Source organism: Dunckerocampus dactyliophorus, chromosome 6 (genome assembly GCF_027744805.1).
Source record: "Dunckerocampus dactyliophorus isolate RoL2022-P2 chromosome 6, RoL_Ddac_1.1, whole genome shotgun sequence".
Classification (NCBI taxonomy): Eukaryota; Metazoa; Chordata; class Actinopteri; order Syngnathiformes; family Syngnathidae; genus Dunckerocampus; species Dunckerocampus dactyliophorus.
This window is the reverse complement of record NC_072824.1, coordinates 17,475,320-17,495,438: the sequence shown is the minus strand read 5'-3', so window position 1 is coordinate 17,495,438 and position 20,119 is coordinate 17,475,320. Positions and strand designations below refer to the sequence as shown.

Genomic DNA, 20,119 nt, shown 5'->3' with positions numbered 1-20,119 from the left:
CAGTCATTTTGACTCTTTGTATATAATTTGGATTATCGTTAAAGAGATCTAAAAATAAATTGGTGGAATAGGTAAAAAACACATCAGGACACTAAATGAAAACTATAGCGATTGAGTGTTAACATAACTTCTCTGCAATGACACATGCAAACTCGAACTGCAACCATTTTCTCTGAAGCAAGGCTAAAGCCTCCATAGCTGTCACCTTCTTTCTACTTGTCATTTTTGTCTCTCTTGGCTTTAGAGTGACACTACAGCTAGGTTTTAGCATCACAGAGCATAAAAAACAAACAGCCAATAAAGCAGGAGGAAGGGCGGGAAAAATGTAGCAAATAGTGAAATATGACACCCCCTGTAAAAAGCAGGCAGTCAATTTGACTGCTATGTTCATTCGAGGTAGTAATACTCAGAACTCTTTTGTGTTTTGAAATTTTAATGTTAGAATAAAATATACACACATTTAGGAAAAGTCAGGGTCCTATGGGTACATAGGGTTTTTTTTAACCAAGTTATGACATTGCAAATTTTGAAAACAGTCAAAATGACTGCCTTGGGAGTTCGAGTGTTAAACTGTCTAAATTCCAGAATCAGTGCTTGATTTTGGCCAACACATACTATTGTGTAACCTCTGAGACTTACTTGAAATTGTTGAAAAGTAATACAGTGGTGTCGTTATTTTTCAATTTAAAACATGTACAGGTATTCAGTAGAATTTTTCAAATAAAGTATTGAATCCATTATGATGATTATGATGATAACAGCCAAAAACATGGAAACATCATTCTAGTTTTTTTGGAAACATCTGCAACCATGGGTGGCAGAGATTTCAGCTGCTCTGGCCCCAAACTTTGGAGGTCACTCCCACCAGACAGCATTATCATACACTCAAAACCCACTTATTCAGGACCTCTTACTTTTTTTTAATTACGGTGCCATTTTATTTTATCTTATTTTATTCTATTTTATGATTATCTGCTTTTTATAGCCAGTGTCCTTGGTTTCTTTGACAGGTGCTTAAAAATGAAATGTATTATTATTATTAACTACTTTGTGTCTGCTGGCCACACACTAAAGGACTTTGAATGACTGGCAGGTTTCTAATTAAAGAATGGAAAAAGTTTTCAAGATATTACAAACAATTACACACAGTCGATCTAGGCTCTGTGAACAAGGCGCAGTGTCACTCCGCCATACATGTAGTTCTTCTGTGTCCTACAGTAATGTCATTATAGCTTGGTTAATATGCAGTCACGGCATGTAAAAGGAGCATTGTTGGATGATATTTTAGAGGGCTTCAGAGGCGAAATAGGTGAATCCACATTGTCTGCATTGTTAGTGAAAAACCGCCAGCACGAGGCGACCATCTAGAAAGCACAGAAAAGGGAAAGGCGTGTGCTCTTGTCTCACAGATAGCTGTGGAACATGGGCAAAATTATGAAAAAAACGGTACATGTTTAATTTAAATTAACATAACATACCCTAGCAGAAAAAACCCTAAACACTGCAACTGCAACAACAAGTGAGAAATGTTTTAATGTATCTTTTGTTGAAAAAATATACTAACTTCATTAAGACCAACTTTCTGTAGAACCACGACCTCAAATAAAGCTAACCACGAATAATCTTTTATTTCATAGAGATAATTAGTTATTAATGTGTTTGCAATCATAGGGTAAATACAGAATACAGAATACTGAAAACAGAAATCAGAGTCTTTGACAATGTCAGTATGAAAAAATATGTCTCCTTGGTCCAAAGCATTAGAGCTGTGACTGAAAGCTTCCTGAGGTACTTTCCTTTGTAAGGTGAGTCATGACCCCAGTCTCAGACTTCTTAAGTGGTTTTCAGAGAAATTCTAGTCAGTCAGGTCAGCTCAAGAACAGAAATGAAAGTTGACAGGCACATTTAACTTCCCGAAGAAGCTATTATGAAGATTAATAACATTGTTGCTTTCAAATGTAGAGTGCTACTCAAGAACAGTTACTACTGAACTTATTCTATAACTAAGAATGCATGTGATTTAAAAACTATGTTTTCTGTTTGTGGTTATTTGCTTACCAAGTAAAAAAAAAACAAAACACAGAATGAAATGAGATGCTTCATGACATCCAGTGATGCTAACGAGAGCTAGTGCTGTTTTCTTAAGGTCTTAAAATCTACAGGGCGCTTTAGAATAATACCAACATATTGATTTCAAAAACACTTGTTAAAGCACAAATCTGTTTGTTCTGCAGATCTTGTTCATTGGAAAAAAATATTAGCTTGTTGCTTAGCTATGGCAATATGGAGGTCATATTTTACATCAACCATCTGTTCAGTGTAATCAAGTACAATGACATTCATTTAAATTTAGTTTTTGGCTCGTTTAATGGCAATGGTAAAAGTTTGTTTGTTGCGGACATGCTTAATAAATTACATTAAGGAACATCACATGATTAAATTTACACAATTCAACATATCTGCAGCATTTTTTGGTGTTGTGCCTTTTGTGTTCCTTGTAGTCGAGATGATGTAGTATTTGTCCCGTTCCTGGATATCATTGTACTGGCTTCTTCCGGTTTTCCATGTAGGTTTTTAACATGAGATTTTGCAAGTGGTGCTCCAAATGCTTTGAATATTCCCCTCCTTCCTTAAGTCGATTGCTTTCTTGGAGATGTCGGTGGTACGTTTTGTCAGATGCTCATTTTGTATATTTTAAGTTGTATCGAGGAAAAGGCTTCTTGAGGCGTCATCTGTACTTCTGTGAAGAAGGTGTCGGACGTTTCGCTCCTCATCCGAAGAGCTTCGTCAGCGAACTAATAAGTGCTGGTAGCTTAGGCCTTAAATACAGTAAGAGTGGGCGGAATTGGTGTGCCAACACCCTCCTCCTATTGGTTCGTTACACTAAGCCTGGGCGGAGTAGTGGTATAATCCTATCCTGTTATTAACACCTCCGATAAAAGGGAAGTGTCGCTCCCTGAATTGGGTATGAACGACTCTGATACTGGCTAGTTTTATTGTCTGTATGGCTTATGCAGCACTTTCGTCAACCCAGGTTATTTTACATGTGCTATAAAAATGAAGTTTGACTGACTTGACATTCATGTAGACATTTGTTCCTTTCAGCTTACTTCTCTATTTCAGCAGTGCCGCTTTGTGATTCTTGTTGGTGAACTTTATGATGATGACAGTTGTGGCATTGTTACTTGTACCATACGTATCGATGTTGCTGACGTCCATCTACATTCAAAAGATGGCCACCGGTTGCTAGGTTGGAGCAACATGCATTTCTTGTTCTCGTCCTCTGTTATCAACTGCCCTGGCATAAGGCTTGCGTGTAATGTGAAGCACAGTAACAATCACATCGTTCATGTGTGTACGCCCTCGAGACCATATACCTCACCGTGACTGGTTCGTTTGACCGAGGTCCCGCCCTCGAGACCATATACCTCACCGTGATTGGTTTGTTCAGCCGAGGTCCCGCCCGAGAGACCATTTACCTCACCGCGATTGGTTCGTTCAGCTTCGCACACGACAAGTGTCATTCATATCACTCATGGATTTGTGACTTGCTAATGCATTAATAAAGTTGATAAAATCAAAACAAGTTGGTTCCATTCCCAGTGTCACAGTGCCCTCTACTGGTCAAGCTGCAAACTTACCTGCAAATACAATAACAACAGCATCCATCTTCACTCGCCAAGAAGACAGCTCTGTCTCAAGGTATGTTGACGTACTTTGACTTGTACGTAACTTACAAATAACGTGTGTGAACGGGCGTCAACGATCGCATAACTTATTGCCCGCGGATGCGGGACGTATTGATCATACGTTGACATACGTCGAAATGTTTTGTGCATGCACAAAATTTTTGGACAACTTGGACGTACTATGACGTATGCCGGCATGCTTCAGCGTGCTCGTAACTTATACAAAACTTACCCATAACTTATTGGACGTACGCCAGCGTATTGGCCAATTTTTTCATACGTTGGCGTAAGCTGGCTAAATCGTCAAGGTGTGACAGGGCCTATAAACTTCATTTTTTGTAGTATATAATAAAAAAAAATCTAAAATGTGTGAAAACCTACCAGTGTTTGCAACTTTTAAACTGACAAAAACATGCTTCAAGGGCAATTAGAATACGGTCAACAGTGCACGACAGATTTGCCCGTCCACAGACCATTTGGAGATGTTTTGATAGAGCAATGCTAGAACTCTGTAAGCATGCCTGCAGGAAGCTACCATTCAGCAGTGTGACTATATCACGTTTCTTACATCAAAGAGGAGCTCTGTGTTAGAGCAGGTGTGGCTGGAAATGTGTGGTTAAGAAAGGAAGGACAGCCAACCAATATGAGGCCCAACCTCAATAAGAGCTGTCCTTAAAGCAGTAACCCCACTTCTACCCTCCTTTATCCTCCCATCATTCCTGCATCAGCACTTTCTTGGTAGTAATCATTTTACATTGCAAAAAGTGGAAGATCAAAAGTCCAATTTACTTATCTGAAGTAATATTTTTTTCTGAAATCTGAGATATATTACTTAAATTAAGCAAAATAATCTGACAAAATGTTCTTGTTCTGTTGGCAAATTATTTTTTACTGTATTTTATTTTACAGTGGCTTGTAGTAAGGGCCAGAAAAGTCTTCTCTGCTGGCCTAAACAAAATTTGGTAATGGTAATGGTTTAATTTATTTGAACATGCATACAAGTTACACTGGAATACATCACATGTTATAATTCATAGTTCCACAATGTCCAAAAGGAGTAGGAAGAAGCATCGTTTTACATAAAATGCAATGCATTTGTTCACTTCCTGTATTCCAAATGCACACTTTAGATCAACAATGATAAGATAATGTAATAATGAGGTAAAATAGTAATCAAAAATTCTTGTCACCGTAACTACTTCACATGACAATCATGATAAATAATATGTATGAAATACACATAATAGAACACAGTTGGATAATGGGTGAGTACTGAAAATGAATTCACAAAAATGAAGAGTTATTAATAAGTGTAGTAGTGATTAGACATTGCATGGACAAATGAAATAGAACAGAACATAGTTGGATAGTGGGAGAGTACTCACAAAGGAATGACGAGTAATTAGTGCAGTAGTAATTACACAATTAGTAATTAGTAAATTTACAACTTAAATTCTACCTTTTGAGCTATTTATTAATTCCCAACAGTCTATTATCTTTATTTAATAACGTGCCGTCTTAGCCTCCAGTACCTGTATGTGTATGTTATATTTGTTTTTGTCAACAGTAGCGTCAGCATTTTCCTGTCCTCTGATTGGTTGATGTCTAAAAGCTTATCCCTCACACTCAAAAATACTAGTGCACTTGAGCACCTCATCATATGAACAGCGTAGAGCTTAAATGATCCTGTTACGACACAAAGAAAGGAGACAGACCGGTGTTGTTCAGGTTCTATGTGAGTTATATGAACAAATAGGTGAGTTATATTTTATGTATACAGTAAGTCAGCCTGGGAAAGGGTTTGTTCGCCACTTCTACTGGATGTCTTCCAGACAAATGCTTACGAGTGAGCGGCGAGTGTGCTTTTTTTATTTTTTTGTCTGTGTTTTTATCATTTTATTAGATAAATGTTGATTCTGAACTATTCCAGATTTTGACTTTTTCTCGTGTACTCTACATCCTCCAGGACACTACATGAGGAAATACAGTGCCTAAATAGTGCAAAACAATCTAAACTTACATTTGAAGAAAACATATTTTAGATTACGCTGTGGAGGTTCAGTACCCTCCACTTTCATTTTCAACACTGGTCTGGAACAACAGAGAATTCCATCCCCTTTTTTTCCAAAGGTGGAGGTCTCCCCAATGTAACCACGCCGTCTGGCCCAGCTGAATATATTTACTTAGCGCTTAGAGAGCACTGGCCACAAAAGCAGGAATGTGACTTGAAAGGGTCTGTTACATTTTAATTTTTAACCCATAAAATAAACACAGAGCAGCACTACATTTTTTTTTACAATTTTATGAATGGCTGCATTCATTCCAATATGCCCATCCAATCAGAAAATTAACTATGGTACAGCCACACCCATTTGGAAACGTCTCTGTTGCACCCTGCACACTGATTGGTCAGCAGTGAGGAGAGGAGTGGAATCTACCAGGTGGTATAAATTGGTGTTTAGGACAGTTGTCCCTGTGGGAACACTTGGACTAAGATCTGAAAAGGGACTGCAACTATTTCGGACTGACCGCCATTCAGTGGATCACGGATTGAATATATACTGTATATTTCCTTGTGAAACATGGAATATCTTATTTGCCTGATTTTAATGACAACAGCCTTTATCTCACAGGTAGGTTCCTTACAGGAGTTTATGTAACTGTGAAAACAAGAGTCCAATTACTGGCAGTCTGTTAAAAGATTGGCTAAAGAACAGCTATGTCAACTGTTGGATGATATGGTAGATGTCCTTTTAATGTACATGTTTTTAAGATTATTGGGGTTATAAAATGAGATTCTCCATGCTTTCTATAGTAGATACAGCTCTAATAATGTTGGCTCTGTGCATGTTGACTCAAATCTACTTAAACTACTGACTTTACAACAAACTGGAATATAGTGAATGGTCCAACACAATTTGGATACAATTTCCCCCATAGGAAAGAATAGAAATGGAAATAATCTGTTCCACGGTGTGAAACTGTGACCAATGGAAAATCTTAATTTCCTGTACAGACAATTTTTTAAATGGCATTTTATAACACTCTTATTAAAGCAGTGCATTAATCCAATGCAATCCAAGGCGCAATGACACACATAACCCACTTTAACAGAAGGCACACGAGTAAAAATAAGTTCTAAAAACACAGTCTTACCAAGTATGTATCTTGTGTATCTTCTCCTTTTCTCATCGTCTTGATTAGAATGCGTCTTCTTTTTGAAATGTATTGCAAAAAAGTCCAAAAAGGAAAAAAAAAAAACCCGCACAGAATTAATCCTTTGATTTCTTGAGAAGTCTTGCTCTCGTGTACCATGTCCACCAATAACTGGGTACATTTGGTTACAGTTCCACCAACTGCAGTTTTTTTATCATCAAGAAAGCATGTTTTTTTTTAGAAAGGGCTTATTTGAAACTTCCAGTTTCATACTCAAAATGTCTGTTGCCTTCTTCATGCTTTATCCGTAGTGTATGTTGATACGGCATTACATTACTATTTCAGTTACTGTATTTACCATTAGTTTGTATGTTGATGATATTGCAATACATGATGTATTTTACTAAAGTTTGGGTCCAGAATTTGTTTTGACAATGTGATTCCTTCAGGTGACAGCAAGCTGTCCGGCTGTGTGTGAGTGCCCTGCGGAGTCCTCGATATGCCCACCGGGAATTAGCGCTGTACCAGACGGATGTGGGTGTTGCAAAGTGTGCGCTGCACAGCTTAATCAAGACTGCAGTCCCATGAAACCCTGTGACCATCACAAAGGCCTGGAGTGCAATTATGGCAACGATGTGACCGTGGCCTGGGGTGTCTGTCGGGGTAAGGGGTGATGGGAGCATTGCATGCTGGGAGGAGGATGGACTATGCCGTAGAGCAATAACACCAATTAGTGGTAGGTCACCTCTTCCGAGCTGGGTGACTAATGCAGGGGTGTAAGGAAAACTCATGGGCATGGAAGGCAAATTGTTCCAGATTTTTTCTGCTCTTAATAAAAATTGAAAATAAAAAAGTGACACCTAAAATATATAAAAATAGACAATTATATAAAAAAATGAATATAATATACTGTACCTATAAAAAAAAAATATATATATATATATATATATATATACACACGGATGGATGATGGATAGAAATATTAATGTCTATCCATCTTCTATGCCGCTTATCCTCACTAGGGGTCGTGGGTATGCTGGCGCCTATCCCAGCTGACTTGGGGCGAGAGGCGGGGTACACCCTAGACTGGTCGCCAGTCAATCGCAGGCCACATATAGACAAACAACCTTTGGCTCTCGCATTCATACCTATAGACAATTTAGAGTCGTCAATTAACATGGGATGTGGGAGGAAACCGGAGTACCCGGAGAAAACCCACGCACACACGGGGAGAACATGCAAACTCCACACAGAGATGCCCAACAGAGATTCGAACCCAGATCTTCCCGATCTCCTGACTGTGTGGCCAACATGCTAATAATATAATATAATGGAATGTAATATAAAAAAAACTGTTGGGAGTTGCAGTTGTTCCACTCTGGTCCTGTAGGTGGCAGTAACGCACATTACAAAATGGCTGACTCTTTAAAGCGGACAAGCTGTCCAAAACGTTTGATATTAAAGTGGTACAGTCGTCCTTCGCTCCATCGGAGTTCGTTCCCTCACTCTATTGCAGTTTTTCAAAAATTTGTTAGTTAATAAATGACGGCTGTTTCGTGGTTGACTACAGCCTATTATTAGTCCAAAAAATGCATATTTAAGCAAATGTTACGTATTATTGGCATAAATTTAAGGATTTTCAAGCATAAAAATGGTATAAATGAACAGTATTATAAAAATAATAATAGTCATCATCATGATAACAACACAGGCTACTGTTGTGGCTGCACTCCAGCTAAAACTCAACTCTCAATCCACAATGTCACTTACTGTCCACATGTCCAGAAGACATTTATTGAAACACACACAAGTCTTATTTATGTCTTAAATGGCTTATTTCCTCTTGTTACATCTACTATATTGGGTTATATGAGTGTAAAGGTGACTATAAGGGTGCTATAAGGTCTCTAATAAAGGTGAAAATCCTGAACAAGTTTTCTATGCTCGAACTACAAAAATATTCAGTTTATTTATATTGAATCCTGCTTTGTGGAAATTCACTTATCGCGGCCGGGTGTGGAACCAATTAACCGTGATAAACGAGGGATTACTGTACCTCAGTTTTTGTTATTAGTTCATTCCAAAAGGTCAGATGAACACCGAAACTTTTTCCCATAGGAAATATTATAAATCCAAATAGTCCGTTCCAGACACACAAAATCCGATAATTTTACAGACAATAATTATAGTTTTACAAAAAACAAATTCTAAATGATGAATGGATAGAACGTTGGATAGAATTACTGATGTGGATTTACCGTACAGCCCGGCGAGATCAAATTCGATAGTGTTTCTCACCCTCCTTACCACTCGCAACTTTTTTGTCACCGTTACGGGCTGTTTAGCAGTTTTTTTCTGCAACACTTTTTCTGCTTATTGCAACATAATGGTCTGTCTGGAAAATATGATGTAAAAAAAAAATCAAAATCAAAAAAACAATGACGCCTGTGTAAGAGAGTACCAGTGTTTAGGTTAGCCACAAAGTCAGCAGTATAGGTTGTAGCATGTGAGCCTGCACATGCAGAAACATGAGCAAGTTGAGGGAGAGAGTGGAGGATGTTTTGTGGGAGCAAAAGTAATCGAGATAAAAATAAGCTTCATGCCAAGCGCTGACCCACAATCTATGAATAGCAGGTCCTTCTCGTTTTGGAGACGAGTAGTCTGACACTTCTTGTATCCTTATTTCCACTGACCTTTCAGTCTAAAATGTTGTTGCCATGGAAAGTTATTGTGTTTATTGGGAGAGTCATATTTCAGTGTTGAAATAAAAGAGTATGTCAATACATCTTGTATGAGTTGTGGCGTGCGAACATAACGTGTTAACAATCCACGTTCCACGGAATGTGAGTCAATGTTGTTATTAAGAAGAGTCACGGCTTCTGTTTCCAGCCAAATCAGAAGGACGCACGTGCGAGTACAGCGGCAGGATCTACCAGAATGGTGAGAGCTTCCGTGTGAGATGTAAGCACCAGTGTACCTGCATAGATGGCGCTGTGGGCTGTGCACCCCTCTGTGATTACAAGATGCCTCCGGCCTCGCCATCCTGCCCGTTCCCACAGTTGGTCAGGATGCCTGGCCAGTGCTGCTTCACTGTGAACTGCCACAAAGGCACCTGGGGCCTTCCTCCTAAACATCACAAACAGGTTTGTTATTGAAAGCAATAATGTTGTCATTGTACACTATTCTGTATTTGGAATAGGCAAGAAATGAACAATAATGGTATAGTATTATCATTGTTTTGTTAAGAATTCTGTCAATGGAGTCTTCAGAGAGCAGATGACACTGTTGAATCGATCCCAGCTAGTCTGCTATCATGCCATATAACAAAATTACCACCGCAGCTCTTACTGTATAAAATATCATATAAGGCGTCTTCAGTTAAAATGGAGTAAGGTCCGTTTATGAAATTTTTTCCACAGCGAAGGTCTGAACCTTATTTTGCCTTAAATTGTGTCACACAGACAGGCTCATATGAATATCATGTAATGAAACCCTGCACATCACCCAACAACCAGTGCTGTACAGTACTGATAAATAAATAGATCTTATCAGTTTTTCAATCGTATTTCAAATGGGGGGGAGGCACGCAAAAATATTTCTGTCCTCCAGTGGGGGCATGACAGAAAATAACCGAGAACCACTGCCCTACAACACATTTATTTTGGCACCTAAATTGCACGTAAAAGAAAACGGGACCAATTTTCACATAAATAAGACGTTTGACTGTACAAACAATGAACGAACACAAGAGGCTTATTTTTAAGTTAAATAAAACTGCACCAGTTTCTTTGAAAAAATAATGCTAAATAACAATTTAATAAGTATCTCTTCAACATTGGAATTTGCCTGAATCCTCTTTTTGTTTACCTTCGAGTGAGATCTCTGCAGCAGAAGCACTCCTCAACTCTCCTGTCAGCAAAAGATGTTGTTTTGCTCCAATATCCATACAATCCTTAGGTAACACTCCTTTGTACAGTTACAGTTACAGGCGCTACAGTCTCAGAGCATATGAGACACAGCGGTTCTGGAAGAATGAACATATATTGGTCCGTCCTTTCACTTCTAAATGTTTGGTTTTCTAGAACAATGTGAGACTGACAGGCGTATTGGTGCGGTGTCTGCAGTGATGCAGACTCTGCATCATGATGTCCATTGTGGTGAAGAGGGAGCTGAGCCGAAAGGCAAAGCTCTTAATTCACCGGTCGATCTACGTTCCTACGCTCACCTATGGTCATGAGCTTTGGGTCGTGACCAAAAGGACAAGATTGTGGGTACAAGTGGCCGAAATGTGTTTTCTCCATAGGGTGGCTGGGCTCTCTGCTTACAGTATGCCTCGGGCGAAACTCGCAAGTAAATGTGTAAGCAATGGCTAGTTTCAGTGTCAATTTTGATTATATCAACATCAGTCATATCAATAGCTAGTCCGAGGGGTGTTGACATAAACATGTTGCTCTGTAGGCCTCCACTGTAACTCTGCCCTTGTCCAACGTAATAAATGCCATATGTCACATATGACCTAACATTAAGGAGTGGGACGAGGACACAAATGTTAGCAACCGTAGCATAGCTGTACGAGCTACAATGCTAACATTACACTCACATTTTAACAGCAACATCATGCTAGGTTACCCTATTCACTGAAGAAAAGTTAAATCATCAAACTTACAGCTACCACATCTGACTGATAGTTGGCAGGCTCCTGGATTTGTTTCAATATGTGTAGCGAAACCTTTTTTGTTTGTTTTTTTACAAAGCTGTGGGCATATACAGTTGTCACTCGCCACTTTGCAGTATGAACATGTCTCTCTCACTCTATTGCAGGTTTTCAAAAATTCGTTAATTGAGCCCGCACATTAGAGTTGGACAATGTGGTGTAAACAAAGAATATTAGGAGTGTAAAGGCGAAAATAGGGGTGTTATTTCATGTCTACGGGGGTCTATCCATTCATTTTCTATGCCGCTTATCCTCATTCGGGTCGCGGCGGTATGCTGGAGCCTATCCCAGCTGACTTCAGGCGAGAGGCGGGGTACACCCTGGACTGGTCGCCAGCCAATCACAGGGCACATACTGACAAACAATCATCCACACTTACATTCATACCTATGGACAAATTAGAGTCACCAATTAACCTAATATTCAGGTTTTTGGAATGTGGGAGGAAACCGGAGTACCTGTAGAAAACCTACCCACGCACGGGGAGAACATGCAAATTCTACACAGATGCCCACGTGGAGGTTTGAATCGACATTTGAATCCAGGTCTTCCCTATCTCCTGACTGTGTGGCCAATATGCTAACCACCTCTAGGGGTCTAATCTGGTAAAAAAAAAAAAAAAAAAAACTTGTTTAGAGGGTCATAAACAGGTTTTCCATGCTGAAATTATTCCATTTGTTAATTTGAAATCCTACTTTGTGGAAATTCACTGATCGCAGTCAGGTCTGGAACCAATTAACCACGCTCAACAAGGGAGCTAATGATAAAGATTTGGCAAAGTTTAGCGAACAACTTGAGTTATCTTTGAATGTACAGCCTGTCATAACAACAGCATGACTGCAAATTCTTTGCAACTGCTTCTGCGTATGTGCACACACGTTGGGTACAGTATGTACTGTACATGCCGCTAATGATAACACTTGCTAGCCGGTGGTTTGCGGCATATTTTTTTGTTTAGCAAAAATGTCATTTGGTTTCTGGTCAACTTTCTAAGCTCATCTTGTGCTTTATCTTATACTCTAGATGCCCTTTCCAAAAAGACACCAATCCAAACTGGAGCGTCATCCTGCCCTTCGACCTCATGAAAACGAGCCCCTCGTGAAGAATGACATTGCCCCTCTCCAGACGAATGGCTGGGAAGGTGAACGAGGCTACAATCATCTGCCTGGTGAGAGAAGAGACCGCTACATATGGACTTGTCTTCATATTACCGTAGCAATCTATCAACGTACTGTGCATACGAAAATGTGTGTTGTACTTTTGCTGTTTTCAGTGTGGGACCCCCAGAAGAAGTGTCCCATCCTCACCACTGACTGGTCCCAGTGCTCACGCAGCTGCGGGATGGGCATTTCCTCTCGCCTCTCCAACAAGAATCCTCAGTGCAGGCTGGAAAGAGAGACGAGGCTCTGTACGGTGCGGCCATGCAGCGTCATGACTTTTCCCAGCAAGGTAAAGTCTACCTGACTTTTTGAATGTGGCAAGAGAGCATAAGGAGGGCACCAAGTGGAAAAAGTCTTATCACATAAAGTGAAACCTCCACACCTTGTGATAACACCTAACCAAACAAAATAAGCTAGCGCTTATCTGTCCTTGTTTGACCTTAGGTGGAAAACATACACTTTTACTCTGTTTCCATGTTAGCGTCTCAGACCGAGGCAGAAAACATCAACTCTGTGCTACATAGGCTGGCAAATCCCATCGCAAAATAAACCATATACAAAAACACAGAATAATAAAACTAAAATGAAATAATAGACAATTTGTTGTTATTTATTATTATTCATTGAATTTAATACACATCTAAAAAAATAACGTCTACACAGTCTGCATGGATACATTTTGTATGTAGATGTATTATTATTATTATTATTATTATTATTATTATTATTATTATTATTATTATTCTTTCTAAGCTGCTGGGTGAGTTCAACTAAAGCTACCCATCCAGCGAGTTTTACTCGTAGAGGAACGATACTTGTACCAACTAAACGGCTAAGTGTTGGCTTTCAAATCAGAATCACAAGCATTTGCAATGTGTGTTACCACACCAGCAATTTGTCTCCGGTCTACATTGCTCTGTGTTACAAGGTACAACAATAATAAATAAGTTTACATATAAGGAGAAGAAGGAGAATACTACTATACATATTTAAAAGAATATTATAGAATAATTACAGCTATGGTATTTACAATGTTACAGGTCACAAATTGACAAGTGTTATGTCCAGCACAGTGTGTAGTACAAATGCTTGTGGGTGCAAAATATCAGTGCTTGGTAATAGAAATATATAAATGTGCATAAATAATAAGGTAGTACGTATGTACATACTGTACATACATACATACAGTAGATGCATACAAGACGAATTCAAGTGTTTGACAGCCAGGGGGAAGAAAGTGCTCTGTATCACCTACCAGAGGGGAGGAATTGGAACAGTTTGTGGGCGAGATGTGAGCGGTCCGCAGAGATGTTGCACCGGTGCAGTTCTTCTCTTGAGGGCAGGCTGGTCCCGGTGGTTTTCTCTGAGGCCCTGATTGTCCGTTGCAGTCTGCTCTTGTCCAGTTTGGTCGCAGAGCCAAGCCAAACTGTGATGGCGGTGCAGCGAACAGACTGAATTATTGCATTGTAGAAGGTTGCTGTGAAATGTGTCACATTGGTCTTCTGTTTTATGAAACTATTCAAACATATGCTGGTCTTGGACTGTTTACACGGGTTCGACTTTTGTCCACTTCAGTGCTTGTGGTTTCAATTGCCTACTGGTTTTCTAAAATTACTTTTGTTGAGCTTTTAGCTGAGGTTATTCTAGTTGCAAGTGGATTTATGACGTGTATATTGATACAAGCAGTTACCATGGCAGCACAGACTCAACGCAACTGCCCCCAGTGCAGGGGGCTGGAGGCTTTTAAAGGTTAACTTGTTCCAGGGCTCAAATGTTTGCCATGATAAAATCTTTAACAGCAAGGGAACTGGTAAGGGACAGTACCCGTCATATAAGTGTGAAAAGAAGTCTCACAGTGTATTATCCATTCACCTGTAATGTTGAAGAATGACGCTTACCTGGGAGGTTAGTCTCTTCACATTAAGAATAAAGGCAGCTCACTTTACAGCAGAGATGTGGACCGAGTAACGCGACTTGGATTCAAGTCTGACTGAAATCACAGTTTTGATGACTTTTGGACTTGACGATATCATCAAAGACTGGACTTTGAAATCAATGACTCTGGACTTGACTCAGACTTTAGTCGGATGACTTGAAAATACTTGACATTTACAGTGAATGCGTTGAATAAAATGTGTCCCCATTCGAAGTGTTCAATTAACGTGATTGTTATGTAATTTCCAGCAAGACAACATATTTTCCTTTTGAATCTGCCTCGATGAATGCCTCTATAAACATCTAATCAGGGTTAAGAACGATTACTTAAATCCTGAACGCTATGTCAGCACTCTCTTTTTCTGTGACTAGGCCTTGTCACACTCATCTTATTTTATTTAAAAAAATAAAACAATTCAAAACGCATTCATTGTATTTGTCAAATTTGATAGATTGTTACACTGCTAAAATGGCTTTTTATTTGGGAGACACTAAACAGTGCTTGTAACTTTTGATGCAGCCTCTTTTTATTTTTGCCTGTGTGATGCGCTTGACCGAGACGCTGAACTCCAGAATGCGTTTCATGTGGTTGATTTATTGCTGAGACCAGGATATAGCTAACTGAGGATATGAACAAGTAAGTATGATAGCAGAATATGGTATATAGTAGCATAAAAAGCGTCTTCCTAGCCTTTCCTCTCTCCTCCTCCTCCACACTGACAAGTGTGCACCCTTTAATACTTCCACACCCACCCACCAATGACTGGTGACTCGAGACTTGAGATTAAAGACGTGAGACTTTCAAAACACTGACTTGCACCCACCTCTGCTTTACAGGGTACATTCCCGTACTTTATCCGTGACTTATTGTTGACTCAGCCATATTATACTGAGCAGCCAGGACAATGCCACAATAATATGAATCGAAGTTGTAGTTCCGGTTCTATGTCAATCATGACATTTGTCTTCTTTACCACGACTGAGAGGGCATTGCAAAAAAAAAACAAAATACAAAATGCACTTCTGGTGTTCATTCTTTAGTTGCTCCCTGAGCTGAAGTTTGACGAAAACTGATTTTTGTAAGACTTTACTTGAAAGGTTCCACTCTAGCAACAAAGACATTTTTTGGGGTAAGCGGCACATGCAATTGTAACTGCATGAGTGCTGATTTTCTCTGCAGCGTTTTAGTTTTTAGTGTGTGTGTGTGTGTGTGTGTATATATATGTATGTATATATATATATATATATATATATATATATATATATATATATATATATATATATCAATCATCTTCCATCCAGCCTTAGCATTCCTGCCAAGCAACTGTCCGTATCTAAGCTCCACATGTATGTGGTGGGTCTATATTGATGCTCTATGTTGGACACACACCAGAAGCTTTTTTTTCATGCTTGGTGTGTTTTAAGACTATACGGTGTAATGGAAAATCATAGAGTGTGCGTTTATGGAGACGTACAATCATGTGAAAATGCGGAATTGTTCTGTAGGTAAAAAGAAAAAGCAGAAATTAGTTTTTATCGAGAAAAAATTGTCACCGTCTCATGCAAGGAACCATATTGGATAGAGTAAGTGGGTGTTCAAAGTGGACGATGGAGCCGTAAAACCGTATGATTTAAAATAATAATAATGATGATGACACAACTAATAATTAATATATTTTAAAAAACCGTGATAGAAATTCAAAGTGCTGTGGTGAGGAATTACGGCAACTCCAAATTGCACCACAATTGGGTCATTTCAGTTTGGAGGTGCAAATAATTGTGAAAAAAAAATATTGAGAGAAAAATTGTATTAAAATATTTTGATAATATGTACATTACCAAAAAAGGTTGGCGTGCCAGCTCCCGGTCAGGGATGAGATCCTGTCCCAAAGTGGAGGAGTTCAAGTACCTCGGGGTCTTGTTCACGAGTGAGGGAAGGATGGAACACGAGATTGACAGCCACATTGTTGCGGCGTCTGCAGTGATGCAGACTCTGCATCGGTCGGTTGTGGTGGAGAGGGAGCTCTCATGCTCTCAATTTACTGGTCGATCAACGTTCCTACCCTCACCTATGGTCATCAGCTTTGGGTAGTGACCGAAAGGACAAGACTGCAGGTACACAAGTGGCCAAAATGAGTTTTTTCTCTGTAGGGTGGTTGGGGTCTCCCTTACAGGAAAAAGTGAGAAGCAATGATGTTCCTCCGCATTGGGAGGAGCAAGATGAGGTGGTTCAGGCATCTGGTCAGGATGCTTTCCGGACGTCTCCCTAGGGAGGTGTTCAGGGCACATCCGACCGGTAGGAGGCTTCGGGGAAGAGAAGACCCAGGACACATTGGCGAGACTACGTCTCTCAAGTGACCTGGGAACGCCTCGGGATCCGCCAGAAGGAGCTGGGCTTGCCTGGCTGCTGTCCCCACAACCTGACCTCAAATAAGCAGAAGATGATGAATGAATGGTGTAATCAAAATTTTTAATCAGGAGGGAAGGAAAATGAAGGGGAAAAACACAGGTACAGTACTTTATAAGAATTGTTCAAATAGACTTCTAATTTTATTTGAATGAAATCGCTATAAAGGGTGACAATTTTGTGCTGGAATCCCATCAGAATAGACGGCAACATGTTTTCCTGATTATGGACACGCTATCATTGCAGTCACAGAGAGGCAAGAGATGCTCCACCACCCAAAAAGCCCCGACACCCCTGCGCCTGTCCTTTGGGGAGTGTGTGAGTGTGCGCCTCTACCGTCCCAACTCCTGCAACGTGTGTTCGGATGGACGCTGCTGCTCGCCACACCGCACACGCACCGTGGCCGTGACCTTCGCCTGCCCTGATGGCCAGCGATTCCAGAGGTCAACCATGTTCATTCAATCATGCAAATGCAGCGTGGAGGACTGTGGCCTACTGAACGACGTGGCCCTCCCGCCACAACACTGGATGTACGGTGACACACACAAATTCATAGATTAATGTGTGACTTTCTGTTGCACTTTTATTGCAATGAAAGGATGACTGAGGAAGACGACGAGCCAGTTTTTAGGGGTTTTTTTCTCATCTGGCTCTAAGTGAGTAAAGACCACATAATACACCCACCTGCCAACAAGCAGGAAGCCCCCCTGGTTGTATTGCGTGTGGCCCAGGGGTGCCCTTGTTCAGACGTGGGAGCTAAATTAAAGCCCTGAAACACTCACTTCCCTCACCTCACGTTAGAATTGCTTATTCTGGTGTGAGTATTTTGAGACCTTGCTGGAAGCCTGCATGAAGAAAGACACACTTTGAGAGCAGTAAAGCACTTTGAAGACTTTAACCGCAATGCAAAAGGACCTTTTGACATGTTGGCCACAATTCAAGTCTTGAAATCATATCCCATGATGCACTGATGCTACTTGACAAGCTGCAAAATAACTTTTGAGGCTTTTATTGGGAAAAATGACGTCGGCACGGCAGTTTAAAGCACAGACTGCAGTAGTTTTTGTTTTGTTTTGCATTTTGATAAGCGGTCATGTTGACACAGCACTGAGTGACGTCACTCCAGCTAATGATGGAAAGTGCAACGCAGGAAGTGAACAAACGAGGAGTGGGCAGAAGCCAACTCTCAAAGATGATTATGAATTAATTGGAGCAAGATGATAATTTTGAATAAATGTCATTTCTTTTTATTGGATTACACTTCAGTTCCCCTTTTGTATCTTGAACTGCAGATTTATTAGAAATGTGTTGGGCCCACAGCTGAAGTTTCTAGTTAAATGTTTTATTGATTTTACTTAGATCAGGGATTTTCAGTGTTTCCCTTAGAATGTGTAGCAGTTTGAGCAAAATAAAGAAACACATATTTCCAAACCTGCAAACTTCAGTTACTTCAATGGCTAAATTAATTGGGGGGTTTTGTACGTCACGAGTAAACAGTCTGGGGTGAGCAGAAAACGCCACAAAATATGCAGAAAGTCAGTTTTTCGGAATGTAGGGGAGGCCTCAGCACCTGCCTTAACAACAAACCGTTGAGTAAATGCCGCCCTCTGCTGGCGAGAATAAGCATTTACTGTGACAATTTTAATTAGGTGTTCTCACGCTTTATTGCCTCTCGCCCGAAGACAGCTGGGATAGCCTCCAGCATACCCCCGTGACCCTAATGAGGAGAAGCGGCATAGAAAATGGATGGATGGATGGACACTTTACTCCAGTTTCCTCCCACATTCCAAAAACATGCATGTTAGTTTAATTGGTGACTCTAAATTGTCCATAGGTATGAATGTGAGTGTGAATGGTTGTTTGTCTATATGCCCTGCGATTGGCTGGCGACCAGTCCAGGGTATATCCCGCCTGTCACCCGAAGTCAGCTGGGATAGCCTCCAGCATGCAGCAGGTTTTGCAGTATGCTTCAGGTCATTGTCCATTTGCACTGTGACGCGCCATCCAATGAGTTCTGAAGCATTTGGCAGAATGAGCAGAAAATATTGTCTGAAACACTTCAAAATTCATCCTGCTGCTTGTGTCAGGGAACCAGTTCCATTGGCAGCCATACATGCACATGCCATGACACTACCACTGCCATGCTTCACTGATGAGCTGGTATGTTTTGGATCACGAGTAGTTCCTTTGCTACGCCATACTCTTTGCTTCCCATCACTCTGGTACAAGTTATCTTTTCTCATCTGTCCATACGATGCTGTTCCAGAACCGGAGAGGCTTGTTTTGATTATGTTTGACAAAACTGGTCTTCCTGTTTTTGAGGCTCACCAATGGTTTAGATCTTGTGGTGAACCCTCTGTAGTCATTCAGGGGAAGTCAGAACACAGACACCTACATCCAGGAGTGTTCTTGATCTATCCAGCTGTTGTGGAGGGGTTTTTCTTCACCAGGCAAAGATTCCCCCGGTCATCCACCACAGTTGTTTTCCGTGGTCTTCCAGTGTTGCCGAGCTCACCGGTGAATTCTTTCTTTTTAAGATTGTTCCAAACAGTTGATTTGGCCACAGTTAATATTTCTGTTATCTGTTTTTAGCCTCATGATGGCTTGCTACACTTATCGACAGCCCTTTTGATCTCATATTGAGAGCTGACAGGAATAGATTCCAAATGGAAATAGCACAATTGAAATTAACTCTAGACCTTTTATCTGCTCCTTTATAAATAGGATAACGAAGGATAGCTGAGCAGTCCGTCCCATTAATTTTGGTCCCTTAAAAGTGGGAGTTAGTGTACATATAGAAACTGTTGTAATTCCTACACCGTTCACCTGGTTTGGATGTAAACACCCTAAAATTTAACCTGGAAGTCTGCAGTTCAAGTATATCTTCTTTGTTTCATTTCAAATCCATTGTGGAGGTTTTAGAGCCAAAAAGATGAGAATTGTGTCGCTGTCCCAATATTTATTGTTAAAAAATATTTTATTCATTGCCTGCATAATCAAAGACAAATTTCAAAAAACAGCACAAAAATGATTCCCAAAACAGAACAACAGAGGGTCA

General features: G+C 40.2%; 1 protein-coding gene across 3 annotated transcripts in view; it reads left to right on the top strand.

Annotated features, from left to right (window-relative positions):
• Positions 1–18,900, top strand: part of LOC129182586 (CCN family member 1-like) — a 39,750-nt gene extending 20,850 nt beyond the window's left edge. For 2 of the 3 annotated variants that reach the window (XM_054778924.1, XM_054778925.1), the window contains 5 exons: positions 7,295–7,508; positions 9,735–9,988; positions 12,583–12,727; positions 12,833–13,008; positions 17,308–18,900. In XM_054778924.1, coding sequence (XP_054634899.1) covers positions 7,295–7,508; positions 9,735–9,988; positions 12,583–12,727; positions 12,833–13,008; positions 17,308–17,622 — 1,104 coding nt within the window. In that variant the 3' untranslated portion in view covers positions 17,623–18,900. Of the gene's footprint in view, positions 1–5,849; positions 6,323–7,294; positions 7,509–9,734; positions 9,989–12,582; positions 12,728–12,832; positions 13,009–17,307 lie in introns of those variants that run through there. The other variant, XM_054778923.1, reaches the window with a different exon arrangement.
• Positions 18,901–20,119: the final 1,219 nt, after the last annotated feature.